The 27338-nt window shown below is 37.9% G+C and overlaps 6 protein-coding genes across 14 annotated transcripts in view; all 6 read left to right on the top strand.

Moving 5' to 3' along the window:
* Window positions 1–2093, top strand: part of LOC134812729 (uncharacterized) — a 31782-nt gene extending 29689 nt beyond the window's left edge. For all 3 annotated transcript variants that reach the window (XM_063820266.1, XM_063820265.1, XM_063820264.1), the window contains exons 15-16: window positions 1032–1168; window positions 1576–2093. The gene's annotated coding sequence lies outside the window, so the exon portion shown is untranslated. The remainder of the gene's footprint in view (window positions 1–1031; window positions 1169–1575) is intronic.
* LOC134812727 (WD and tetratricopeptide repeats protein 1-like) overlaps window positions 1–24823 on the top strand; it is a 42515-nt gene extending 17692 nt beyond the window's left edge. The window contains exons 1-17 of one of the 3 annotated variants that reach the window (XM_063820262.1): window positions 18262–18315; window positions 18437–18520; window positions 18649–18807; window positions 18995–19098; window positions 19289–19366; window positions 19529–19613; window positions 19786–19890; window positions 20093–20266; window positions 21241–21320; window positions 21525–21649; window positions 21770–21918; window positions 22047–22197; window positions 22404–22516; window positions 22735–22879; window positions 23134–23261; window positions 23477–23567; window positions 23935–24823. In XM_063820262.1, the coding sequence (XP_063676332.1) occupies window positions 18280–18315; window positions 18437–18520; window positions 18649–18807; window positions 18995–19098; window positions 19289–19366; window positions 19529–19613; window positions 19786–19890; window positions 20093–20266; window positions 21241–21320; window positions 21525–21649; window positions 21770–21918; window positions 22047–22197; window positions 22404–22516; window positions 22735–22879; window positions 23134–23261; window positions 23477–23567; window positions 23935–23948 (1821 nt within the window). In that variant the 5' untranslated portion in view covers window positions 18262–18279 and the 3' untranslated portion in view covers window positions 23949–24823. Of the gene's footprint in view, window positions 1–18261; window positions 18316–18436; window positions 18521–18648; window positions 18808–18994; window positions 19099–19288; window positions 19367–19528; window positions 19614–19785; window positions 19891–20092; window positions 20267–21240; window positions 21321–21524; window positions 21650–21769; window positions 21919–22046; window positions 22198–22403; window positions 22517–22734; window positions 22880–23133; window positions 23262–23476; window positions 23568–23934 lie in introns of those variants that run through there. The other 2 variants (XM_063820261.1, XM_063820260.1) reach the window with 2 other exon arrangements.
* Window positions 1–27338, top strand: part of LOC134812733 (stromal cell-derived factor 2-like protein 1) — a 77520-nt gene that overhangs the window by 17697 nt on the left and 32485 nt on the right. Inside the window, exon 1 of one of the 2 annotated variants that reach the window (XM_063820272.1) lies at window positions 16819–16828. The exons of the other annotated variant lie outside the window; for it this stretch is intronic. The gene's annotated coding sequence lies outside the window, so the exon portion shown is untranslated. Of the gene's footprint in view, window positions 1–16818; window positions 16829–27338 lie in introns of those variants that run through there. 2 annotated transcript variants of the gene reach the window in all.
* On the top strand, window positions 6275–11247 carry LOC134812652 (TATA box-binding protein-associated factor RNA polymerase I subunit B-like). Of its 4 annotated transcripts, none has more exons than XR_010159939.1 (4): window positions 6275–6430; window positions 6646–7017; window positions 10136–10272; window positions 10724–11247. XR_010159939.1 is itself a non-coding variant. In XM_063820148.1 (4 exons), the coding sequence occupies exons 1-4, from the start codon at window positions 6975–6977 to the stop codon at window positions 10731–10733; spliced, it is 285 nt and encodes a 94-aa protein (XP_063676218.1). In that variant the 5' UTR covers window positions 6873–6974; the 3' UTR covers window positions 10734–10816. The 4 variants fall into 4 exon arrangements, 2 of the variants coding, with proteins under 2 accessions (XP_063676217.1, XP_063676218.1); XR_010159938.1 differs by adding an exon at window positions 7802–7896 and having other exon boundaries at window positions 10136–11247; XM_063820148.1 differs by lacking the exon at window positions 6275–6430 and adding an exon at window positions 7802–7896 and having other exon boundaries at window positions 6873–7017; window positions 10724–10816.
* LOC134812800 (uncharacterized) lies at window positions 11470–13178 on the top strand. Its single transcript, XM_063820368.1, has 2 exons — window positions 11470–11624; window positions 11841–13178. Exons 1-2 carry the CDS (start codon window positions 11470–11472, stop codon window positions 13060–13062), a joined length of 1377 nt encoding a protein of 458 aa, XP_063676438.1. The 3' UTR covers window positions 13063–13178.
* On the top strand, window positions 13316–16828 carry LOC134812732 (glycogen-binding subunit 76A-like). Its single transcript, XM_063820271.1, has 3 exons — window positions 13316–13575; window positions 13746–13853; window positions 15919–16828. The coding sequence occupies exons 1-3, from the start codon at window positions 13366–13368 to the stop codon at window positions 16342–16344; spliced, it is 744 nt and encodes a 247-aa protein (XP_063676341.1). The 5' UTR covers window positions 13316–13365; the 3' UTR covers window positions 16345–16828.

The following is a 27338-nucleotide window of genomic DNA, read 5'->3' as shown; positions in this document are numbered from 1 at the left end:
CCCACAGTGCTGTCCTCTAACAGTCTATAATACCCACAGTGCTGTCCTCTAATAGTCTATAATACCCACAGTGCTGTCCTCTAACAGTCTATAATACCCACAGTGCTGTCCTCTAACAGTCTATAATACCCACAGTGCTGTCCTCTAACAGTCTATAATACCCACAGTGCTGTCCTCTAACAGTCTATAATACCCACAGTGCTGTCCTCTAACAGTCTTTAATACCCACAGTGCTGTCCTCTAACAGTCTATAATACCCACAGTGCTGTCCTCTAACAGTCTATAATACCCACAGTGCTGTCCTCTAACAGTCTATAATACCTACAGTGCTGTCCTCTAATAGTCTATAATACCCACAGTGCTGTCCTCTAACAGTCTATAATACCCACAGTGCTGTCCTCTAACAGTCTATAATACCCACAATGCTGTCCTCTAACAGTCTATAATACCCACAGTGCTGTCCTCTAACAGTCTATAATACCCACAGTGCTGTTCTCTAACAGTCTATAATACCCACAGTGCTGTCCTCTAACAGTCTATAATACCCACAGTGCTGTTCTCTAACAGTCTATAATACCCACAGTGCTGTCCTCTAACAGTCTATAATACCCACAGTGCTGTCCTCTAACAGTCTATAATACCCACAGTGCTGTCCTCTAACAGTCTATAATACCCACAATGCTGTCCTCTAACAGTCTATAATACCCACAATGCTGTCCTCTAACAGTCTATAATACCCACAGTGCTGTCCTCTAACAGTCTATAATACCCACAGTGCTGTCCTCTAACAGTCTATAATACCCACAGTGCTGTCCTCTAACAGTCTATAATACCCACAGTGCTGTCCTCTAACAGTCTATAATACCCACAGTGCTGTCCTCTAACAGTCTATAATACCCACAGTGCTGTCCTCTAACAGTCTATAATACCCACAGTGCTGTCCTCTAACAGTCTATAATACCCACAGTGCTGTCCTCTAACAGTCTATAATACCCACAGTGCTGTCCTCTAACAGTCTATAATACCCACAGTGCTCAGTAGAAGCTGTTCTCGGAACAAGCCCTGAAGAACAGTGTGATAATCAGATCTACAAGTTCCAGATCCTTCTCCTCCTCAACCCCACCTCCTCTCTCCTCGCCACCTCCCACAACCTCAGCACTGAGTTCAAGTATGACTTCTATGGTTCTGCCTCCTTGTTTCCCATCAGGCTTACTTCATAATTGTCCTCTAAATTTTTTTTCTCTTTAAAAAAAAAGCCTTGTTTGGATCTTGAATTCTCGAGGATCTTATTTACTTTGTAAACATTTCTTTGTTTTTTTTTTTTTAATGCTTTGTTTGGATCTTTTAAGCTCTGGTTTGTCGTTATAAGCTGATAGATAATATAAGATCCTAAAGTCATTCTGATTATAACTTGTTTTCTTCAAGAAACAAATTGATTGATTCAAAGATTGATGTAAAACAATAATCTCGCTCCAGACACTTTTAAAAGAAATTTTTAAAAGTTTAGAATAATTGAAATCTCGAACCATATTTATAACATCATGGTTTTGAAATGAAAGACAGCATTTTTTTCAGGTACTACTAGTCATAGACATAGAAAATGTTCGTTGTTGATTGATCTCTATTGGCTTTTATCGATGAATGCTTATATAAATGACATTACTTCTTCGTTGAATTGACAGATGATGAATCAATTTAGAATTTCAACAGAAATTTTATTGTTGTTTTAACCTTCTTTAACTTGTTGGTGATTGCTTTTAGATACAAAATTATTAATTATAATATAGATTGTTGACGATTGTTGATTAAGATGCATAATTTCGTTTCATACGTTTAGATATAATATCGATTTGTATCAATTAATTTATTAAATGTGCTGGCCACGATGTTTTTATTGCACGTTTTAACCAGAAGTACAGATATTTACCATTTTGACCAATTGATTAAATAGTCTACATTAAAATGTTCACCGCCAATGTTTTGAAAACCTAAGTTTTACCTTTTTCAGTTACGTTTTAAACCAACTCGTCTGATTTGGGGTGTTTTACTGTGAATTTTATCCGATGATAAATATTTCTATTTTTGTATGACAGCATGGGAAGTGTTACTTGTGTTTGTGAATGGAAACCACCGACAGCAGCATGCTGATAATGTCTTTTATATGAAAAATCAAGTGTCTCCACTCAAAATTGACATGCAGCTGCAACAGTCGAATAATTCAAATTCACATTAGATATAACCCACAAATTCATATTAGATATAACCCACAAATACATAATTAGATAACCCACAAATCCTTCCACAATGTCGTAGGAATGCTGCGATGTCAGGAATGTGGAACTGCGAATGACTTCGAGCTGGGTGATGGTACAGGTTACTGCAGAGTGTGTGGTACCCAGTCTCAGGACATCAGAGAGGAGGTGGTGGAACTGGACGATACCTTATTCACCCAACATAACGCTAGTGTCAGGTGAGTTGCGATAGAGACGTTACTAGGGGTCATCATGGATACAGCTGTTAATCGTGTAATTTGTGATTTGCTTTTTGATGACTTTCTATCAAATGAAGTGAACATGAGAGAAGAATTGTTTATCCCGTTATCAGTCCCGCTCATCAAATGTCTAGTTAAATAACATCGCGCACATATCAAAAACTTTGGTCATAAATTAATACAAAATGGTTACAGGCGAGTAGCCAAAGGTTTGAACAGCACCAAGACCACTGGGATCCCGGACAGAATATGGACGGTAACAGAAGCCGTACAAGCAATCCTCCTGATCCAAACCAACGGTCTCATCAGTCAAGGAATCCCAGAGCAGCTAACAAACGTTGTAGGAAACCTCTGGTTCCGGTTCCTTGCTAAGATCGGAACTATAAACGTGCCGAAAGTGGAGCCAGTTGTTTTGACTGATATCTATAAGATCAGTATTTTTGATAACTTGGCTATCCTGTATTTATCCCTACTTTCTATACACTATCCGGTGCTGTGTTGTGATATCCTGAGTTGGATAGGTGATGGGACTTTGTGCTATTTCAACACAATTCGATTGTTGCCTGAGTAAGCTGTTTTCACATCTTCACTTTCTTATAAACGAGTAACATTTAAAAAATAAACGAAAAATTATCTAAAAAAAGAACAGAATATGCCGACATTTATATATGGAGTAATGATAGTAAATGGTAAAATAAGGACGTAATTAATAATTATGGTAAGTAAATGATTTTATGCATTATCTGTCTGATGCGCCATATGGGTGGGTATTGACTAATTATATTGGGTGGATGAATAGTGATATTGTGAGGATCAATATAATTTAATATAATCAGATCTCATCTGGTAGAAGTTGTGAGTAGAGTTGTCGTGGCACGATTAAACTCTGATTTATCACGCCCATATTTACCACATACCCCGATTTACTGGATACTGCAGCTATTTCCTTTTAAACCAAAATAAGGTTAATGTCTTACACTGGATTCCTGAGTTGGTGAATAAAGCGCTACCTGCAAAGATTTATCAACATATAATTATAGGGCTAATATAATTTGGAAAAATCGACCTTATTCGTATTAACGGACTGTAGGATGTTGGGTTCGGGGCGGAGGAATGAGGACAATATTGTCGCAATAAATTACTACTACAATAGTTTGCTACTATTATTACTACAAGCTGACAAATCAATACTTTCCGCAGAAAGAACGTTGTTCAGCGTGGTTCAGTCAGGTCTTGTTTCTGAGCTAGCGTTCGAGCTCCTAGACAAATATTACTCCTTGCTACTTGACAAAGAGGTAATTAGACACACAATTTGTTTAAGATCTTCTTAAATTCCATGGTTTGATATTTGAACCCTCTAACTATGATCCTCAAACACAGTGCTGTCCTCTAATAGTCTATAATACCCACAGTGCTGTCCTCTAACAGTCTATAATACCCACAGTGCTGTCCTCTAATAGTCTATAATACCCACAGTGCTGTCCTCTAACAGTCTATAATACCCACAGTGCTGTCCTCTAACAGTCTATAATACCCACAGTGCTGTCCTCTAACAGTCTATAATACCCACAGTGCTGTCCTCTAACAGTCTATAATACCCACAGTGCTGTCCTCTAACAGTCTTTAATACCCACAGTGCTGTCCTCTAACAGTCTATAATACCCACAGTGCTGTCCTCTAACAGTCTATAATACCCACAGTGCTGTCCTCTAACAGTCTATAATACCTACAGTGCTGTCCTCTAATAGTCTATAATACCCACAGTGCTGTCCTCTAACAGTCTATAATACCCACAGTGCTGTCCTCTAACAGTCTATAATACCCACAATGCTGTCCTCTAACAGTCTATAATACCCACAGTGCTGTCCTCTAACAGTCTATAATACCCACAGTGCTGTTCTCTAACAGTCTATAATACCCACAGTGCTGTCCTCTAACAGTCTATAATACCCACAGTGCTGTTCTCTAACAGTCTATAATACCCACAGTGCTGTCCTCTAACAGTCTATAATACCCACAGTGCTGTCCTCTAACAGTCTATAATACCCACAGTGCTGTCCTCTAACAGTCTATAATACCCACAATGCTGTCCTCTAACAGTCTATAATACCCACAATGCTGTCCTCTAACAGTCTATAATACCCACAGTGCTGTCCTCTAACAGTCTATAATACCCACAGTGCTGTCCTCTAACAGTCTATAATACCCACAGTGCTGTCCTCTAACAGTCTATAATACCCACAGTGCTGTCCTCTAACAGTCTATAATACCCACAGTGCTGTCCTCTAACAGTCTATAATACCCACAGTGCTGTCCTCTAACAGTCTATAATACCCACAGTGCTGTCCTCTAACAGTCTATAATACCCACAGTGCTGTCCTCTAACAGTCTATAATACCCACAGTGCTGTCCTCTAACAGTCTATAATACCCACAGTGCTGTCCTCTAACAGTCTATAATACCCACAGTGCTGTCCTCTAACAGTCTATAATACCCACAGTGCTCAGTAGAAGCTGTTCTCGGAACAAGCCCTGCAGAACAGTGCGATAATCAGATCTACAAGTTCCAGATCCTTCTCCTCCTCAACCCCACCTCCTCTCTCCTCGCCACCTCCCACAACCTCAGCACTGAGTTCAAGTATGACTTCTATGGTTCTGCCTCCTTGTTTCCCATCAGGCTTACTTCATAATTGTCCTCTAAATTTTTTTTCTCTTTAAAAAAAAAGCCTTGTTTGGATCTTGAATTCTCGAGGATCTTATTTACTTTGTAAACATTTCTTTGTTTTTTTTTTTTTAATGCTTTGTTTGGATCTTTTAAGCTCTGGTTTGTCGTTATAAGCTGATAGATAATATAAGATCCTAAAGTCATTCTGATTATAACTTGTTTTCTTCAAGAAACAAATTGATTGATTCAAAGATTGATGTAAAACAATAATCTCGCTCCAGACACTTTTAAAAGAAATTTTTAAAAGTTTAGAATAATTGAAATCTCGAACCATATTTATAACATCATGGTTTTGAAATGAAAGACAGCATTTTTTTCAGGTACTACTAGTCATAGACATAGAAAATGTTCGTTGTTGATTGATCTCTATTGGCTTTTATCGATGAATGCTTATATAAATGACATTACTTCTTCGTTGAATTGACAGATGATGAATCAATTTAGAATTTCAACAGAAATTTTATTGTTGTTTTAACCTTCTTTAACTTGTTGGTGATTGCTTTTAGATACAAAATTATTAATTATAATATAGATTGTTGACGATTGTTGATTAAGATGCATAATTTCGTTTCATACGTTTAGATATAATATCGATTTGTATCAATTAATTTATTAAATGTGCTGGCCACGATGTTTTTATTGCACGTTTTAACCAGAAGTACAGATATTTACCATTTTGACCAATTGATTAAATAGTCTACATTAAAATGTTCACCGCCAATGTTTTGAAAACCTAAGTTTTACCTTTTTCAGTTACGTTTTAAACCAACTCGTCTGATTTGGGGTGTTTTACTGTGAATTTTATCCGATGATAAATATTTCTATTTTTGTATGACAGCATGGGAAGTGTTACTTGTGTTTGTGAATGGAAACCACCGACAGCAGCATGCTGATAATGTCTTTTATATGAAAAATCAAGTGTCTCCACTCAAAATTGACATGCAGCTGCAACAGTCGAATAATTCAAATTCACATTAGATATAACCCACAAATTCATATTAGATATAACCCACAAATACATAATTAGATAACCCACAAATCCTTCCACAATGTCGTAGGAATGCTGCGATGTCAGGAATGTGGAACTGCGAATGACTTCGAGCTGGGTGATGGTACAGGTTACTGCAGAGTGTGTGGTACCCAGTCTCAGGACATCAGAGAGGAGGTGGTGGAACTGGACGATACCTTATTCACCCAACATAACGCTAGTGTCAGGTGAGTTGGGATAGAGACGTTACTAGGGGTCATCATGGATACAGCTGTTAATCGTGTTATTTGTGTTTGCTTTTTGATGATTTTCTATCAAATGAAGTGAACATTAGAGAAGAATTGTTTACCCCGTTATCAGTCCCGCTCATCAAATGTCTAGTTAAATAACATCGCGCACATATCAAAAACTTTGGTCATAAATTAATACAAAATGGTTACAGGCGAGTAGCCAAAGGTTTGAACAGCACCAAGACCACTGGGATCCCGGACAGAATATGGACGGTAACAGAAGCCGTACAAGCAATCCTCCTGATCCAAACCAACGGTCTCATCAGTCAAGGAATCCCAGAGCAGCTAACAAACGTTGTAGGAAACCTCTGGTTCCGGTTCCTTGCTAAGATCGGAACTATAAACGTGCCGAAAGTGGAGCCAGTTGTTTTGACTGATATCTATAAGATCAGTATTTTTGATAACTTGGCTATCCTGTATTTATCCCTACTTTCTATACACTATCCGGTGCTGTGTTGTGATATCCTGAGTTGGATAGGTGATGGGACTTTGTGCTATTTCAACACAATTCGATTGTTGCCTGAGTAAGCTGTTTTCACATCTTCACTTTCTTATAAACGAGTAACATTTAAAAAATAAACGAAAAATTATCTAAAAAAAGAACAGAATATGCCGACATTTATATGGAGTAATGATAGTAAATGGAAAAATAAGGACGTAATTAATAATTATGGTAAGTAAATGATTTTTTGCATTATCTGTCTGATGCGCCATATGGGTGGATATTGACTAATTATATTGGGTGGATGAATAGTGATATTGTGAGGATCAATATAATTTAATATAATCAGATCTCATCTGGTAGAAGTTGTCGTGGCACGATTAAACTCTGATTTATCACACCCATATTTACCACATACCCCGATTTACTGGCTACTGCAGCTATTTCCTTTTAAACTTTTAAACCAAAATAAGGTTAATGTCTTACACTGAATTTCCTGAGTTGGCGAATAAAGCGCTACCTGCAAAGATTTATCAACATATTATAGGGCTAATATAATTTGGAAAAAAGCAGCCTTATTCGTATTAACAGACTGTAGGATGTTGGGTTCGGGGCGGAGGAATGAGGGCTATATTTTCGGAGGAATTAGTGCAATATTGTCGGAGGAATTAGGGCAATATTGTCGGAGGAATTAGGGCAATATTGTCGGAGGAATTAGGGCAATATTGTCGGAGGAATTAGGGCAATATTGTCGGAGGAATTAGGGCAATATTTTCGGAGGAATTAGGGCAATATTGTCGCAATAAATTACTACAATAGATTACTACTATTATTACTACAAGCTGACAAATCAATACTTTCCGCAGAAAGAACGTTGTTCAGCGTGGTTCAGTCAGGTCTTGTTTCTGAGCTAGCGTTCGAGCTCCTAGACAAATATTACTCCTTGCTACTTGACAAAGAGGTAATTAGACACACAATTTGTTTAAGATCCATGGTTTAATATTTGAACGCTCTAACTATCCTCACCCAAACTCCACAGTGCTGTCCTCTAACAGTCTATAATACCCACAGTGCTGTCCTCTAACAGTCTATAATACCCACAGTGCTGTCCTCTAACAGTCTATAATACCCACAGTGCTGTCCTCTAACAGTCTATAAATTATAATACCCACAGTGCTGTCCTCTAACAGTCTATAATACCCACAGTGCTGTCCTCTAACAGTCTATAATACCCACAGTGCTGTCCTCTAACAGTCTATAATACCCACAGTGCTGTCCTCTAACAGTCTATAATACCCACAGTGCTGTCCTCTAACAGTCTATAATACCCACAGTGCTGTCCTCTAACAGTCTATAATACCCACAGTGCTGTCCTCTAACAGTCTATAATACCCACAGTGCTGTCCTTTAACAGTCTATAATACCCACAGTGCTGTCCTCTAACAGTCTATAATACCCACAGTGCTGTCCTCTAACAGTCTATAATACCCACAGTGCTGTCCTCTAACAGTCTATAATACCCACAGTGCTGTCCTCTAACAGTCTATAATACCCACAGTGCTGTCCTCTAACAGTCTATAATACCCACAGTGCTGTCCTCTAACAGTCTATAATACCCACAGTGCTGTCCTTTAACAGTCTATAATACCCACAGTGCTGTCCTCTAACAGTCTATAATACCCACAGTGCTGTCCTCTAACAGTCTATAATACCCACAGTGCTGTCCTCTAACAGTCTATAATACCCACAGTGCTGTCCTCTAACAGTCTATAATACCCACAGTGCTGTCCTCTAACAGTCTATAATACCCACAGTGCTGTCCTCTAACAGTCTATAATACCCACAGTGCTGTCCTCTAACAGTCTATAATACCCACAGTGCTGTCCTCTAACAGTCTATAATACCCACAGTGCTGTCCTCTAACAGTCTATAATACCCACAGTGCTGTCCTCTAACAGTCTATAATACCCACAGTGCTGTCCTCTAACAGTCTATAATACCCACAGTGCTGTCCTCTAACAGTCTATAATACCCACAGTGCTGTCCTCTAACAGTCTATAATACCCACAGTGCTGTCCTCTAACAGTCTATAATACCCACAGTGCTGTCCTCTAACAGTCTATAATACCCACAGTGCTGTCCTCTAACAGTCTATAATACCCACAGTGCTGTCCTCTAACAGTCTATAATACCCACAGTGCTGTCCTCTAACAGTCTATAATACCCACAGTGCTGTCCTCTAACAGTCTATAATACCCACAGTGCTGTCCTCTAACAGTCTATAATACCCACAGTGCTGTCCTCTAACAGTCTATAATACCCACAGTGCTGTCCTCTAATAGTCTATAATACCCACAGTGATGTCCTCTAACAGTCTATAATACCCACAGTGCTGTCCTCTAACAGTCTATAATACCCACAGTGATGTCCTCTAACAGTCTATAATACCAACAGTGCTGTCCTCTAACAGTCTATAATACCCACAGTGCTGTCCTCTAACAGTCTATAAATTATAATACCCACAGTGCTGTCTTCTAACAGTCTATAATAATACCCACAGTGCTGTCCTCTAACAATCCATAATACCCACAGTGCTGTCCTCTAACAGTCTATAATACCCACAGTGCTGTCCTCTATCAGTCTATAATACCCACAGTGCTGTCCTCTAACAGTCCATAATACCCACAGTGCTGTCCTCTAACAATCTATAATACGCGCAGTGCTGTCCTCTAACAGTCTATAATACCCACAGTGCTGTCCTCTAACAGTCTATAATACCCACAGTGCTGTCCTCTAACAGTCTATAATACCCACAGTGCTGTCCTCTAACAGTCTATAATACCCACAGTGCTGTCCTCTAACAGTCTATAATACCCACAGTACTGTCCTCTAACAGTCTATAATACCCACAGTGCTGTCCTCTAACAGTCTATAATACCCACAGTGCTGTCCTCTAACAGTCTATAATACCCACAGTGCTGTCCTCTAACAGTCTATAATACCCACAGTGCTGTCCTCTAACAGTCTATAATACCCACAGTGCTGTCCTCTAACAGTCTATAATACCCACAGTGCTGTCCTCTAACAGTCTATAATACCCACAGTGCTGTCCTCTAACAGTCTATAATACCCACAGTGCTGTCCTCTAACAGTCTATAATACCCACAGTGCTGTCCTCTAACAGTCTATAATACCCACAGTGCTCAGTAGAAGCTGTTCTCGGAACAAGCCCTGAAGAACAGTGCGATAATCAGATCTACAAGTTCCAGATCCTTCTCCTCCTCAACCCCACCTCCTCTCTCCTCGCCACCTCCCACAACCTCAGCACTGAGTTCAAGTATGACTTCTATGGTTCTGCCTCCTTGTTTCCCATCAGGCTTACTTCATAATTGTCATCTACATTTTTTTTCTTTAAAAAAAAAAGCCTTGTTTGGATCTTGAATTCTCGAGGATCTTATTTACTTTGTTAACATTTCTTTGTTTTTTTTTTTTTTAATGCTTTGTTTGGATCTTGAATTCTTGGTGATCTTTTTAAGCTCTGGTTTGTCGTTATAAGCTGATAGATAATATAAGATCCTAAAGTCATTCTGATTACAACTTGTTTTCTTCAAGAAACAAATTGATTGATTCAAAGATTGATGTAAAACAATAATCTCGCTCCAGACACTTTTAGACTTACCATCATCATCCAATTAAACCAAGAAATTTTTAAAAGTTTAGAATAATTGAAATCTCGAACCATATTTATAACATCATGGTTTTGAAATGAAAGACAGCATTTTTTTCAGGTACTACTAGTCATAGACATAGAAAATGTTCGTTGTTGATTGATCTCTATTGGCTTTTATCGATGAATGCTTATATAAATGACATTACTTCTTCGTTGAATTGACAGATGATGAATCAATTTAGAATTTCAACAGAAATTTTATTGTTGTTTTAACCTTCTTTAACTTGTTGGTGATTGCTTTTAGATACAAAATTATTAATTATAATATAGATTGTTGACGATTGTTGATTAAGATGCATAATTTCGTTTCATACGTTTAGATATAATATCGATTTGTATCAATTAATTTATTAAATGTGCTGGCCACGATGTTTTTATTGCATGACACACGTTTTAACCAGAAGTACAGATATTTACCATTTTGACCAATTGATTAAATAGTCTACATTAAAATGTACACCGCCAATGTTTTGAAAACCTAAGTTTTGCCTTTTACAGTTACGTTTTAAACCAACTCGTCTGATTTGGGGTGTTTTACTGTGAATTTTATCCGATGATAAATATTTCTATTTTGTATGACAGCATGGGCAGTATTACTTGTGTTTGTAAATGAAAACCACCGACAGCAGCATGCTGATAATGTCTTTTATATGAAAAATCAAGTGTCTCCACTCAAAATTGACATGCAGCTGCAACAGTCGAATAATTCAAATTCACATTAGATATAACCCACAAATTCACATTAGATATAACCCACAAATACATAATTAGATAACCCACAAATCCTTCAACAATGTCGTAGGAATGCTGCGATGTCAGGAATGTGGAACTGCAAATGACTTCGAGCTGGGTGATGGTACAGGTTACTGCAGAGTGTGTGGTACCCAGTCTCAGGACATCAGAGAGGAGGTGGTGGAACTGGACGATACCTTATTCACCCAACATAACGCTAGTGTCAGGTGAGTTGGGATAGAGACGTTACTAGGGGTCATCATGGATACAGCTGTTAATCGTGTAATTTGTGATTTGCTTTTTGATGATTTTCTATCAAATGAAGTGAACATGAGAAAAGAATTGTTTATCCCGTTCTCAGTCCCGCTTATCAAATGTCTAGTTAAATAACATCGCACACATATCAAAAACTTTGGTCATAAATTAATACAAAATGTTTACAGGCGAGTAGCCAAAGGTTTGAACAGCACCAAAACCACTGGGATCCCGGACAGAATATGGACGGTAACAGAAGCCGTACAAGCAATCCTCCTGATCCAAACCAACGGTCTCATCAGTCAAGGAGTCCCGGAGCAATTAACAAACGTTGTAGGAAACCTCTGGTTCAGGTTCCTTGCTAAGATCGGAACTATAAACGTGCCGAAAGTGGAGCCAGTTGTTTTGACTGATATCTATAAGATCAGTATTTTTGATAACTTGGCTATCCTGTATTTATCCCTACTTTCTATACACTATCCGGTGCTGTGTTGTGATATCCTGAGTTGGATAGGTGATGGGACTTTGTGCTATTTCAACACAACTCGATTGTTGCCTGAATACTTCAAACCAAAAAAGCTTCTGGGGAGTTCACTCCGAGTTCGTAGTCTACCTACGTTAAAAAGTTTGAAAGAAAGGGTCCTGGCTGTTTCAGATATTTTAGATGATGTTCCCAAACCCAAGCTTCATTTTAGTGTTCTAGCAGCTCTGTTCAATAGACTGCGAACTAAATTTGAAATCTCAGCTAATGATGTCCATTTATTGTGCGTCGGACTTTTCAAAAAGTTTTATAGGGCAGAAAACCAAACCATGGTAAATGTTGAACTTATCATAGCGGGGTGCTTTGTTACTGCTCTACGTCTCTTTTTCCAATTTGAAAATCCTGATTCACCAAAAGAACCATGGCTCATTTGGTTTTTACCATATCTTAAATCTAGGCATGAAAACAGTGTATGTAATTTAGTTGATAAATCTATAGTGGAAAGGCACGGTTTTGTCACCGAAAAACATTTCTTAAACATGCCTCTCGAAGATTACTTAAAATCAGTGGAAGCCATCATATCCCAGAATGTTAAAGTCTTAAAAGACTCCGAATTGTCAAGCGAACTCAAACAGCAGTTTTCAAGTTTTCTTGATGTTAAATCTGAAGATCAAATTGTGCAGAATGAAGAACAACATGAAAATGACTGTCCTAAAAACAGTGCTAAACGGAAATACAAGAAGAAGTCAGATGGGTTACATTATGATAGAAAAATACTAGTCTACCCTATTGATGAATTATTGGAAGATTCAATATTGCCGCTGGAGCTGCAGATTATTATAGATGATGTTGCAGCTCACTTTCATATCACCAGTTCTGACTTGTTTGCTGAGATTCAGAGACTTGCTGGATTTTTCGATTCAAAGTGATTGACTTTTTAACTGCATATTTTAAACGTTTTATGAGCCTAATTTCTATTTTTAGTTATTTTAATCATGATGATATTTAATATTTGATATTTGAAATTTGATACAATTGATGCAATACACAAGTTTATGATTACTAAATTCCTGCATTCCTAAATATGAATAATGAATTAAATATTAAAATGATCAATCACCACCATCTCAGTATAGTAATATTTAATAAAATGTGTCTCTAAAATCTCAATATGACAGGATAGGTTCCGTGAGTCCAGGGTCCAACAACCAAATTCCTCCGACCTGTCCCGAATGTGTGCCGTGGCAATAACAGAACTTAATCCACCTGCCATCACATTGCCTCTACTCCCCGGATCTGACATCTCCAAAATATGGTCATTTGATCTGAGTTCACCGAACTCAAATGATCAAAAGCACGTACTGAAAACGAAATCACTTGGTCCTGGAAAGAGGAAGAAATGTGTCAGATTTGCTGATTCTGTGGGTCTCCCTCTGGTACAGGTGGGTTTTATTTTGATTTAAAATGATCGGAATATGCACCAAACCCATTAGAGCTTGAGGTATTAACATGTTGGCACTGATACTTTATAGGCTATAACCAGTTGACCCCATTTTGAAAATTACTGCGGTTCAGATAAAAACACATTTAATTTTATCATTATATCTCTCAGTCGAAGGAATTCAAAGCGGAAGATGAGTTGAACTTGACCCCTACACGCATCCTTACTCATGCTGCTAAGCCTAAAACAGTTCCGATGCTTCAACTGTGTTTTGTTCAGGTGTGTGTTTAAATCTCAATTAATAATTTGCATGATCAATTACAACATATCACCACCGTTACGGTGACTTTTCCCAATTTAGCAAATTTCGGCCGGTTGCTCTTTTTTAGTCGTCTTGAAATTTTGAAGGAACCGTAATCACCCCCTAAAATGTCACGTGCACCACCCCTAAAACGTCAGCTAAAACAGGTTGTGTAGCACTCAGAATGTTGCTCAGTTATTAATTTTAACCACTTCTGGGACAAATATAACCTATTTCTGAGAGGTGTCGACCAGAATTTCTCTCTCTGTTGAAAAAAAATGGTGGAATTTAGTCAATTTACTTTTTGTGACATTTTGGGGACTTTTTTTTAAATACCCAGAACTTACGGCAAAACAGTAACTCAGTCAACAAAATTAACACCTGTAGTTAGATTATCTAGTTATAAACTAACAATTGGCACAAAAGAAATGGATTCAATGTGATTTTAACCTTGTGCAAATTGCATGTTTTAATTTCATTTTTTGGGATTTTTAACATCATCCTGCATTTTGGCAATTTTAGTGACCTGTAGTTAACTAATCCAACCCAGTAATCGATCTGACCTTCTCTATAGACTAGATTTGACTGCTTTTAGCAAAATTGAATGTCAAAAACTACGGTTTTTGGTACTTACTAGTTTATGGTAAACCTATGATATGCCCCCTAAAATGTCATTTTTTTCTCCCCTAAAATTTCAAATTTGTATTTTGTTCGCATGGTGTGCGATAATAGCTCTTGTTTTGGCACTTGTTAATTATTAACATCAACTATTAACGAAATGTGAGTATGCATTGCATCTTAGGAAAAGCCTGAGTAATTTGATCATGTTAAAATGACATTTTAGGGGGGATAATTAGACATTTTAGGGGATGTTTATTGCAATTAATAAAATAAAACTAATTCCTTGAGCTGCCAAAGCTTTCTAATATTACCATTAGATGCTAAATATGATGTTTAATAGGCGGGTTCCTCCATTTTATGGTGCTTGTATTGTAGTCTCAAAGCCAGAATCTGATAAAATGACATTTTAGGGGGCGGCCAGGTGACATTTTAGGGGAGGGTAGTAATATTGAGTAATGTATAACTTTCCATATCTCCAGTCATATGTACAAAGTTGCTAAAATATGTAAATATAACTATCCTAGACCAAAACTGAGTTAATATTAATGAATTCCAGAGTTATAAAATTGTGCGCTTTTTTTTTTCAAAAGTAAAAAATTCGTACAAAGTGAAAAAAATGCCCTTATGGCATCATTTAGATTCAATTTCAGGATGTGGCAGGGTCTGAATGATATTTTTTTATGTTTAGGAGTTACAAATGATTAGGTAAGATACTTTCTAAGAAGATGGAATCCAATCAATCAAGAGTGGCGTTTTAGGGGTGGGTGACATTTTAGGGGCGGTTTACTCGAACGAATCCTGGCCAAATTTGAAACAAATGGTGTCCTATGTCATTCTGTCTACATATTTTATCAAGTTTCATATCCCTTCACACTTCACATGCAATGCGTCTGAAAATCAAGTAATTTGATTCCAAAATCATACCACTAGCTGTTCTGTGGTCCAAAAAATGATACACCAAAATTTCTGTTTAAATTCAATATATTTTGGTATCAGCTGTAGCGAGAGGGCAGTTTACTCTACCGCTATCATTTTGCAACAATTCATCATAAGAGAAACTTATCAATCAATTATTCTCAGCCAATTAAAAACTCAATCGCAAATTTGATCAACGATTTAATCTAGATTTGGCGACTACGACATTCGATGAGTATTAAGTAAAAATAATTGTTGTCGATTATTTTGTCGTAGTTAAAACTGGTAATCGCATGCCAAATTTCAGTCTTGAAAGGCCTTTTCGACACCGATCGGCGGCGATTTCGGGCAGTTTTGCAGGCGACAATATTTCTCAGAATATTGACAAATGTTATAGTATAGCCGATCAGCGCCGATTCGACATTGATTTCAAATCTAAGACCTAACGCTCTCCATATCAATATCTCAGTCTAATAGTGATATTAACACCACTCTTCTCCCCCTAAGTCAAACATCGGCGCATCACCACTCTCTCACCGGAAACTTCTAGAAACCCACCTCCAGCTCTCCACAGTCACACCACGTGACAATACCCTCTCTGGTACCCTCCTCATCCACAACATATGTTTCGAGAAGACAGTCTTCGTCCGATACTCTACCGACAGATGGCGGTCTAGCCACGATGTCTCCAGCTCTTACCTCAACCCTGTCAACCGTCAGGTGGATTTGTTCCAGTTCAACCTGGTGTTTAGTGAGTTTATAGTGGGCCGTGAACTTGAGTTTTGTTTGTGTTTTAGGACGGTTGATGGAGAGGAGTTCTGGGATAATAACTACGGGAGGAATTATAAGGTGATGGTTGTGGAGGGGGTTAGTCAGTGTAGGGAGATGAGTGTGGGGGAGAGGAGGGTTCCTAGTGTCTCTCCGTATTGGTAACTAGGTGGTAACTGGGTGGTTACTGGTTACTAGGTGGTAACTAGGTGGAAACTGAGTGGTAAATGGAAATAGTGTTACATTGAAATTAAGAAATATTCGAGTAACCCGAAAGTTCTCCATGAGAAATCTTGAAAGTGCCCCTTGTGTTTCATAAATTCGAAATGTTTTTCATAGCTCCACTATTATACTTCAACCACAAAAGTATATTTGTATAATGGTGGTTGTATCAATTTATAGTAGTACACTTGGGGCAGTGAAGAAAAAAGTATTTGCTTACAATAAAATCTTACGTTTATTGTGCATAATATTCATTGTGGTTTGCATATTTTTATTAATTGTAGGTAGTTATTTGCATGCAACTTACGCAAAGAATGTACATGGTATTTTGTAGTAAAACTGATTTAATTTTTATGGTTTTAGTTTTTCAAAATAAAAATTGTTTGATTTTTAATATTTAGTTGACAAATGTAGAAAAAATAATTTGTTATGTGGCTTATCTTTTTTTCAAGACAATGCTTTTTTTGTTGATTTTTTATATTGATGGTTCAAAAATGTAGCAAATTATGTAGTAATATTATAATTATGTAGTTTAAATTCTTTTGATTGTAGAATAAGGATTTATTATGTAGCTATCAAGATTAACATTTGAAATAGAATGTTAATTATGTGATATTATCAGACTATTGTGTAATTTATAACATTTATATAACAATGTAGGTACAATGTATTAAGAATTGAGAATATATTTGTACATTTACAATAATATTAGATTATCGTTAAGATGACATGAATAAAACGCATAATCAAGTATTACGATGTACATTGTACATAATACACAATGCTCGCGCCTCGCATACAATTATCCGACTACTATTATGTGAAATAGTTCAAACGGATATACACTTGCCTTAGATGAAAATTTATAAACAATTTGTTTTCCTAAATCTAACATCAGTTTTGGAACTGAATTTTAGTAAAAGCTGAATCAAACGACATTCAATTTTAGTCAATGTGTCAACAGGAGAATACTCCATACTCCTAGTTTGCACTCTAGTTAGTTGTTACTTAGTTAAAATAAAATTCTGTCTTCCGATACAAAACGTTTTCGCTAGAATCACATGGCGTTTTTAAGGAATTTTGTTCCGGCCACATAGAATGAATTACAACACCTGGGAGCTAGTAGTGATTCCTGTAATCGTAAAAAACTGGATTTTATGTTTTTGTGTTATTATAATATTATAATTTACCTAGTCACGCTATTTTAAATCTGGTAATTTATTGAATATTTGATGGGTAGGTTGTACTGGTGTCGCTAGATATTACTTCGATTATTTCAACAATTTTGAGCCAACTTTAAGTTTCTGCGTTTTAAAATGTTATGATTTTCAAAATTGTAACATACATCACATCTCTATACCAGTTTTTTTTTTCTATACCGTGCACTTTCTTTTCCCTAACTAGACTGGTATAGAGAGGTTTAACTTTTCATCATTATTTCTTTAAAAACAAATTTTATCGTTCATATAGCATATCCAGTATTGATTACTGAGAATCCATGACTGAAGTTGTGTTGACTGCTTGTCACACTGTAAAATGTAAATGTGCATTGTACTGAAATAAAAAATTCAACCTTCTTCTATTGTTTATTTCGTTTAATCACTTCTTTCCCAATGTAATAAAAGTGTCTTCTGTTATGGCGTGCTATTATGATTCCATTTGCTGGATAGATAATGAGCTGATTTTGGTGCAAGAAATGGCACATGGCAATTGTCATGTTTGTAAAACGCGACACTTAATCTTGTAGGTTGTTGTGCGCGCACGTACGATTTGATAATAAATATTTAAATATTTATTTAATTAGAATAACATTAATCATATATTATTATTTAATTTGAATTAAATAATAACTAAAAATATATACAGGATGGCTTTGTCATGAAATCACCTCTGCAAGCCCTTTACGACAGACAGGTGAATTTTACTTTTGTTTATGTTTTTTTTCCTCCAATTTTGCACCTGATATATTCGGATAAATTTATGGTAACATTGATAAGTTTTTTAGATTTTACTGACTGCTCACTCAATATTTCAGCTCAAGAACTGGGATGGAGGCGCCTCTCAAAAAGCTTGGCGTGGTTATTTCTTTAACAAGCTCAACCTTGAGACAACACTAAAAGTCAGTCAAACTTTATTTTATCACGACGTGTTAAATTTAAAACCAGTCAGGGATTCTTTGAATATTCTTTATCGTATCGTATTGGAGCTTGTTTAAACAATACTTTTCTTAATGATGTAATATTTCAGTGTCATGGTGGTTGCGTGAATTGTTTACAGTGGAGTAAATCTGGCAGATTACTTCTGAGTGGCTCAGACGACAAGACGGTATGTGTATGGGAGCCTCTGCAGCACAAACTACTGGCTCAAATACCGTCCCATCACGGCGAGAACATATTCTCTGTCAAGGTACATTCCAAACATAGTTCGTACTACTTAACAACGATCGTACACCTGAATCTGTTAACAACAATCATACACCTGAATCTGCTTAGAACCGTTATAACGGGAAAGGAGACTTCTCTATCGAACACCTAAAACGTGTTACATAATATACATATCTTGTCCACCTTGTTACACAGCTCCGTTTCCACAGTTCGTAAACAAAGATAAGCAAGTTATCAGTGGTGCGGGGGATGGCGAGGTGCGGCATCTTGATATCGCCGCTGCTAGTGTTCTCTCAGCATGGCGCTGCCACAGGTTACAATACTGTAATGATATCATTCAAGCAAAAGCACAGGACCGAAAGTTGTACAATACAAACTATAAATAGATTTTAACTAGATGGTTTAAATAGATGGCAAATAGTACTTTTCTAATGGACTAAATTCTCGGCCGAAAGTATTCATGAAGACGTCGAATAGCTCACGTCACCCTGCATTAAATTCAGGCACCGAGTAAAGAGGTGCTGTACGGTAGAGGACGACGACAACCTCGTCATCAGCTCCTCCGAGGACGGAACTGCCAGGTAGGGAGGATACCAGGTTACTAGGATACCAGGTTACTAGGTTACCAGGTTATTACTAGGATACCGTGTTGCATACTTTCTGCACAGTTGCTCTTCTCAGTCATTCCGGTCCCTAGAGGGGGCCAACTAGGAATGAACGGATATTAATAGTCAAATTTTCAGACAATTTGATATCCGGGAAGGGCACACATGCAGCTCAACTGATTCCGGCTGTTCCAACACTCTGATCAGCCTAGAACACTGCTCTGTGAGTTGTTACTGGTTGACTAGGTTGCTTACTTCTTAGTTGCTAGTTTTCTGGGTTATTCGGTTCCTAAGGGATCGTTCACATAACGGAGGCCTTGTTTAACCATTTAAGACTCTCTGGGAAGATGCTCATGTAATTTTAAAGCGTAGAGGCTAAAACATGTCTGCTTCAGATAAAAAGTATCAACAGCAACCCAGTCAGAACACACTTGGTTTGTGTCGGTACAAGTGATGACATTGCCAGAGTCTACGATAGACGCATGCTCTCGCTTACTCATGTTAGCCATGAACTGTTTTTCATTACCTTTTTATCATACTTTATATGACGTGGCTGTTTTCATGGCGTACTCTTGACATTTCAGCCACCGCACCAGGCGTTTTTATTGAACTAGAAAAACTATAAAGTATTGTCTGATATTCCTCCAAGGCCCTTAAAATTAAAAGCAACTAGTAGTTTAACAAAACATATATCCCGAACAGGCTGGTAGTCCTGACTCAACCCCAGAACTAGCCCGGTACTTGCCGGGACACCTGGCTTACCCTACCGTGGACCAGGAGGAGGATGAGAATAGGTTCTACTCCGGTCCCAGCATCACCTGGTGCACATTCGATCCTACTGGCAACTTTCTCCTCTGTAACATGGGTGGAGAACAGGTACTGGATGAGGGTAAACTAGCAGTGTGCACCTACTGACATTGTGCACCTACTGACATTGTGCACCTACTGACATTGTGCACCAACTGACATTGTGCACCTACTGACATTGTGCACCTGCTGACATTGTGCACCTACTGACATTGTGCACCTACTGACATTGTGCACCTACTGACATTGTGCACCTACTGACATTGTGCGCCTACTGACATTGTGCACCTACTGACATTGTGCACCTACTGACATTGTGCACCTACTGACATTGTGCACCAACTGACATTGTGCACCAACTGACATTGTGCACCTACTGACATTGTGCACCTACTGACATTGTGCACCTACTGACATTGTGCACCTACTGACATTGTGCACCAACTGACATTGTGCACCTACTGACATTGTGCACCTACTGACATTGTGCGCCTACTGACATTGTGCACCTACTGACATTGTGCACCTACTGACATTGTGCACCTACTGACATTGTGCACCAACTGACATTGTGCACCAACTGACATTGTGCACCTACTGACATTGTGCACCTACTGACATTGTGCACCTACTGACATTGTGCACCTACTGACATTGTGCACCTACTGACATTGTGCACCAACTGACATTGTGCACCTACTGACATTGTGCACCTACTGACATTGTGCACCTACTGACATTGTGCACCTACTGACATTGTGCGCCTACTGACATTGCGCACCTACTGACATTGCACACCTACTGACATTGTGCACCTACTGACATTGTGCACCTACTGACATTGTGCACCTACTGACATTGTGCACCTACTGACATTGTGCACCTACTGACATTGTGCACAAGTCGAGGCACCTGCTGGCAGTGTGCAGGTGCCCTGACTTGTGGTGACATATTATAGTACCAATTAAGACCACATTTTGCCCATTGGCCATTATAGATATTATAATTGTTTTTTTTCCTGATCTGTAAGTTTTATTCTTCAGATCTATTTGTATGATGTGGAAGGCAAATTAAAAGTAATCGAGCTTGAGAAGATGGCTTCAGATGTTGAATCTCCGAGCATGTTAGTAAATGCTCAGTCTTAATCAGCAACTAAAACCACTTCTTTTTCTACATATTTCAAACGATCAACAAGCCCTATAAATTGGTCTCCAAACGTTCATATTATAATTTATCAGTCAGAAAAATTGCTGTATTTTAATATACGTGGCTTACCATTATGGCTTTCCATTATTGCACGTCCTATTTTTAACCCCTTATTCTTCAGGCCATTACCACCCAGATCATTGGTCGAACTGGACACTGATACAACGGAAGTAAAAGAAGAGGGTAACTCTCATTACAAACAAAAGGATTATCACCGAGCAATTACCGCGTATTCCAAATGCCTTGGTAATAATTTACTACAATTAGCCCCCCAATCACCCCAAATTTGAAGCTTGTTGCTTAAATTTGAAGCATCATATCCGCTAGCAGCACAAACATTTGTAACATCAAATCCCACTATTTCAGCTCGATACCCGCATAGCGTGGTTTTGCTTAACAACAGAGCTCAAGCGTTACTTAAAAGGGAGTGGAAGGGAGACGAGTACGCAGCCCTGAGGGACTCCTCCACCGCCCTTAACATTGATCCTGATAATGAGAAGGCTCACTTTAGACAGGTACATCCAGTAACCAGTAACAATGACCCACTATGAGATTCACTATAATTAAATATTTGGAACACTTCAATTTTCGTAGATACGAGTGAGTAATGTAAATAATTCAATCACTGTTCATCCCGTTACAGATCCAGAGTCTTCACGCAATGAAGTACAGCAAACTAGCAAAGATCAAGTTAAAACACTTCCAAACCAAATTCTCCAGAACACCTGAAACTGACAGTGCCCTGAAGACTATATCTGATGAAATCAGTACAGCCATCAAAAACAACCAGAAAGGTTCTCCCTTGTTCTGACTTCCGACGATTAAAAAGCTTTTGATCATAAAATTGGTTTTAAAACTATTACATAAATTTGAGTATATTCATATTGGTAATAGTTTTAATATTGTTGGTAACAGTTTTTGCCATTAAAGTGATAATTTTATATGATTATCCTGCCATGAAAATAATCCTGACTATTGTATTAAAAGTGTACATTTTCAGACCCGCCAATTCGACCAGACTTGTCTGACTGTGCGGATTATGTTCAGAGGTATACGGGACATTGCAACTGCAAAACTGATATCAAAGAGGCTAACTTCTTTGGTCCTGACCAAGTACGAATAAATATGATACGTTTTTATCAATTTGTACATAGTTTCACGTTCCTACACTGTTTTAATTTAGATGTACATAGTAAGATGTTACTTATGACCTACTGAACGGATTTTCACATTTTAAGCCTTCATCTCTTTTCCAAGTCTCTGGATTAGTCGGAGTATTATTAAATTAACTTCATAATCCTAGCCCAATTCCCTATTCGACTGTCTCCCAGGAGTACATCATGGCGGGGAGCGACGACAAACACATTTTCTTCTGGGACAGGAACTCGTGTGAAGTGTTGAGGGTTTACAAAGGCGACCACTCTCTGGTGAACTGTGTTCAGCCCAATCCTCACCTTCCCATCATAGCTTCTTCAGGTCAGATTATGTTCATTGTTATACGGGTATGTACTTATGAACTAGGTAGGCAATGCACGTTTGTTCGACTCGTGACAGAATTAGTTAACATTGAAGACCTGATCTCGTGACTCGCACAGTAGTACACATCCTATGATCCTAAGGTCCTGCCTTAGTAGCAATCAGATTGTACGGATCACATAAGAATCATGAGGCTACAAATGAACCGGTACTTTATTGCAATGCCCCTAAGTCTTCTACACATTAACTTGCAGGTCTAGAAAAAGTGGTGAAGTTATGGTCACCTCAGTCTCAAGATCTGGTTGTTGATGATGGCGATCATCAGATTGGACTACTCAATGCTGACGAAATCTCCCTCAACGAAATAGTCCGGAATAATCAGGTATTTTTAATTTTATACTGCTTAAGTTTTTCTTTTATAAAATCTAGTGTCAACAGTTTAGCGATATATTCTGTTGTGCAGATGTGTGCTATACCCATTACCCAACTGAGTATGATGACAACCTGCTTCTCTTTTGTTTTTGTTAAAGTCGACGTGATTTGGGGTCATCTCAATCTATGAACGATGATTTTTCAAGACAAATCTCTACATTTTAGGTAGAACAAAGCGAATCAGAAGTTTGGTCTCCACTAGATTTTGCAATAATCCCCTACTACTCAGATTCTGAGAGTGGCGGTAGTGTGGAAGGTGAGGTGGGCCCAAATCCGGAGAACAATTTCCAGCATTTATTAGCTTCCATAAATAATAGGCACACCAACAACAAATGCAACTTTATGACGTAGTTTAAGTTACACTCGACATATTCACAATCGATTACCACTGTAAATTTCCGTACCATCTGGTTTATTGAAGGTAGTAGAAAAGGAAACATGTGAGGAGTGAAAATTTGCTATGTTTATTGTAAACCTGATGGAAAATTGACATTTGGTAAACAAAGCAAAAGTATGTTATGCTCGCAATTTGTGATGTTTGCCATATTATATTGAATACTTTCTTCACGAATTTAACAAGGATATGAGCTATTCCGATTAACTCCTACGTTATTTTCCCGCAGTCTCAGATGGATAGCCGAGAATCTATTCCAACGTTTGCAATGATACAGAACGCAATGCTCGGAATGGTCGACCCGGACAGTTTACAAAACTCGTGCAACCCTTCTTAGATTCCAAGGATTCTTCAATTCTGATCAAAACTCGTACCAACTTCCAAAATTACAGGGATTATTTATGTAAAAACTGCTGGAACCCTTCGAGAAATATTTGAATTCTGTAAATCAAAACTCTTTTAAGAAATCTTTGTACAATCTTTCTGGAACTGCTTCTCACCTAAATGTCACACATGATACCGATAGTCTTCATTTACTTTCACTAAGGATTATATCGAATTTATATAATGCGTCAATAACGAGATGTAAATTGGGTGCTATTTCAGGGCGCTATCCTACTTCCTAGGGATGCTTTCCTAGTTGTGTAATGTGTAGTGGTGTCACAGTGGTGTCACAGTGTAGTGGTGTCACAAGTTCTACATTATTGATACTGCTATTTACTATTTTTTCACGAAAATCTACTGCTACGGCTATTACAGAGTGTAAAGATTTGCCCGCTTATGAATTTGAAGTTGGGAACTTGAAAACGAACGTAAAGCTTTGGCCACGTAAAATTTGTTATAATTATGGAACTGTAGGTTAATTTGTTTGTTATTTCATTAAATTATTGTCTGCAAAATTTACTCTCGCTAACAAGATTATAATATTTTACTAATTACCATGGCAATTGCATGCCGTTTATTACTATTGTTGGGAATAAATATGTTGTGTTCAACGTTGAGAATAGCTTGTGATGGTTCTGTATTTCTTCCCATGCTTCAGTCAATTTTGTAGATAAGATTATATCCTGTAACAGTTTCATTCTTATTATTATAATTGAACTTTATACTGTTGGAAACACTGTGTTTTTGCCTTATTTAATCTAAAAAACTTTAACATCAAGATGTAAAAGCGAGCATGATGTGTTGAGAAAAAACACACACACACCATAAAAGCTGTCCTGTATAATCTTTGACCTCTAAAAATAAAATCGTTGACCTGTTAAATACATGATACTATAAGGAGTGATTGAGTAGAGCACTTTGGCCTGTATTTTAATCAGCGCCAGCTTGTTACATTGCAGGTTTGTTATTTTGTTAGTGGTTAGATTGTAGATTTTGAGGGGTAGTGTTACTAACACTGTTAGTTGCTTGTTACGAGAGTCATGCAGATATATACCGGATAGTGCGATATGTTTGTTGTTCTTTATCACGGAGGTAAGCTTGTTGTTGATTGAACTTGAGCCTAACCGGATCGCCACTAACAACGCCTTAAAATAAAATAAATAACTTATGATAAAACAAATTTTTAATGTTAATTAATTAATATGATAGAGTCCCTGTCATCCTCCGAACAGAAAACGTTTTGTATACATCTAACTAGGAGCATAATATGAACCTGCACATGCAACAATGGGCCAAGTTACTTGGGTCATTTTTTCATTCTGTGGCTAGAGGTCATTAGGATCCATAGACGCATCATATCTGCATGTGAAATTTGAAGATGATTTAAATTTCTTTTTTTTTAAATCAGTTTTTTTTGTAGAATGCAATAACGTGCTATATAAGTATAACATGGATCTCGACTTCCACCTAAGATATGCAGGTCAAGAATGGGTTAGCTAACATAGCCCACGAAGTAATTACACTTTTTTGGTCTTCACTCCTTTTTAAAAGCAGGGTGATATGGGCCAAGTTACTTGGCCCAACTTATTTCCAATAAACTGATTTGGTCTACGTAACTTGGCCCACCCATTTTGATTTATAGAACATTCTGCGGGGTAGGTAACGTAGACCAAAAAAATTCCTGAAGAAATGGGATAGTTTTTTTCGTTTATCTCAAAACTTCCAGAAACTACTTAGCCCATTCTTGCATTTGCAGGTTCATATGTATAATAATGGTATGTAATACTAATATGTCTGCAGATAATAAATATCTGCGTCCAGGCATTTTAAAGTTGAAATTCACCATCTTCGAAAATGGGACGAGAATTGGACAATATGATTTTCCCTTTTGAGGTGCTTTCAGTTTCTTCGTCCGGAATCTAACTTTCAGTACTTCAACTGGCTCTCCTGTCATCCATAGTTATTAGTTACCCGTCGTGTGTGTGCTATCCACATTCAAGTCACTGAACAATAATCAAATCTTCTTGGATAATCAATTATGTTGAACTTGAACTTTTGATAATGACACCACAGTGCTACACTTTGAATTCCAAATGCAAATAAGTTTAAATTTTGTCACCTTCTGGCTATAATAATTCTTATTTTACAGTTCAGAAGTTGGATCAGAGTTTATTGAACCCAGACTGTTCAATACTAAACCTGATGCACGTGATCAAACAACTCTGTTTCCTTAGCGACAAGCCGGGAGACTTGGATCTGTGCACGCTTCAAGGGGTGGTGGCTAACCTGACCAACACTGCTCTGAGGAACAGTGCCCGCCCTTTTCTTACTGACAGAACTACTTATGTGGTCGTCAAAGTGATCAGTTAGTAGCTTTAAAGATATGTCCGGCTGGCTGATGTCGAATATTTCACATGCCCCAAGTAGCTTCATCCAATTTAATATGGTAGCGAAGCTGAAAGCATGGCGAATAGCTAATTGTAGTCAACTAAGAACTAAGAACGTTTTACTTTCAGGGAATGACAATTACATCCGGTATTTTCCACTGTGTCACAACAGTCTGCAGACCAAGGAGTTTGTCAAAGCGCTCAGAGGTCTGGTTATAACCCGTCAATAAAGTTTAAAGTAGAGAATCACATGTTTGCCTCCTTGGTTATTACCATGTCAGAGGATAATTGATCATTAACACGATAGAGTATCTTCTTTTATGTTTTAGATTTCAGTGACGTAAAATAAAAGATAAGCAGCATTAACTCCGTCAATTCTACCGGCCATGTTAACGCGACTCTCTAAATTCCCAGAACAAGAACGAATAGGCACGGCGAGCTACGCGTCCACCCGGACAAGTCTAGGGGTGGACAGCAAAGAAGCGAGGTTCATAGAGGACATTACGAGCGTGGTGAAACTGAGCGGCAGAAGGAGCAAGAACAAGCTCTCCTCCCTCACCTCTCCCTCTACTCTCAGCCTTTCTGCAGCTACCTCCGGGGGCAAGAGGAGCTCTACTGTTCATAAGTGACAGTTTTGGGGCCCGGGGGTCGAGTAAAACAATTTTTCTCAGTTATTAAACATGATGATCAAGTCCAGGGCATATTCTCATTTCTGATATAAATTACGAAAATTCAAAATATGTGGCCTCTGCAATTGTGATAAATATAATATCAATATCGTACATGACACATGTAAAACAATCATTAGTATTATGCATGTGAGGGGGCTAATTTTATTGCAGTGAAGCTTTATAAGAATCAT

The sequence above is a fragment of the Bolinopsis microptera genome, chromosome 3, assembly GCF_026151205.1.
Source record: "Bolinopsis microptera isolate Bmic1 chromosome 3, MBARI_Bmic_1.0, whole genome shotgun sequence".
In the NCBI taxonomy this organism is placed as follows: Eukaryota; Metazoa; Ctenophora; class Tentaculata; order Lobata; family Bolinopsidae; genus Bolinopsis; species Bolinopsis microptera.
The sequence above is the reverse complement of the archived record's forward strand: the minus strand, read 5'-3'. Positions and strand labels throughout refer to the sequence as shown.

Bases quoted from the DNA above. Each gene is read 5' to 3' on its own strand.
- LOC134812652 (XM_063820147.1), top strand. From the start codon at position 6,276: ATGCTGCGATGTCAGGAATGTGGAACTGCGAATGACTTCGAGCTGGGT. The intron at 6,431-6,645 runs GTGAGTTGGGAT...AAATGGTTACAG, and splicing joins CAACATAACGCTAGTGTCAG to GCGAGTAGCCAAAGGTTTGA.
- LOC134812800 (XM_063820368.1), top strand. From the start codon at position 11,470: ATGCTGCGATGTCAGGAATGTGGAACTGCAAATGACTTCGAGCTGGGT. The intron at 11,625-11,840 runs GTGAGTTGGGAT...AAATGTTTACAG, and splicing joins CAACATAACGCTAGTGTCAG to GCGAGTAGCCAAAGGTTTGA.
- LOC134812732 (XM_063820271.1), top strand. From the start codon at position 13,366: ATGTGTGCCGTGGCAATAACAGAACTTAATCCACCTGCCATCACATTG. The intron at 13,576-13,745 runs GTGGGTTTTATT...TATATCTCTCAG, and splicing joins TGGGTCTCCCTCTGGTACAG to TCGAAGGAATTCAAAGCGGA. The intron at 13,854-15,918 runs GTGTGTGTTTAA...TCTCCCCCTAAG, and splicing joins TTCAACTGTGTTTTGTTCAG to TCAAACATCGGCGCATCACC.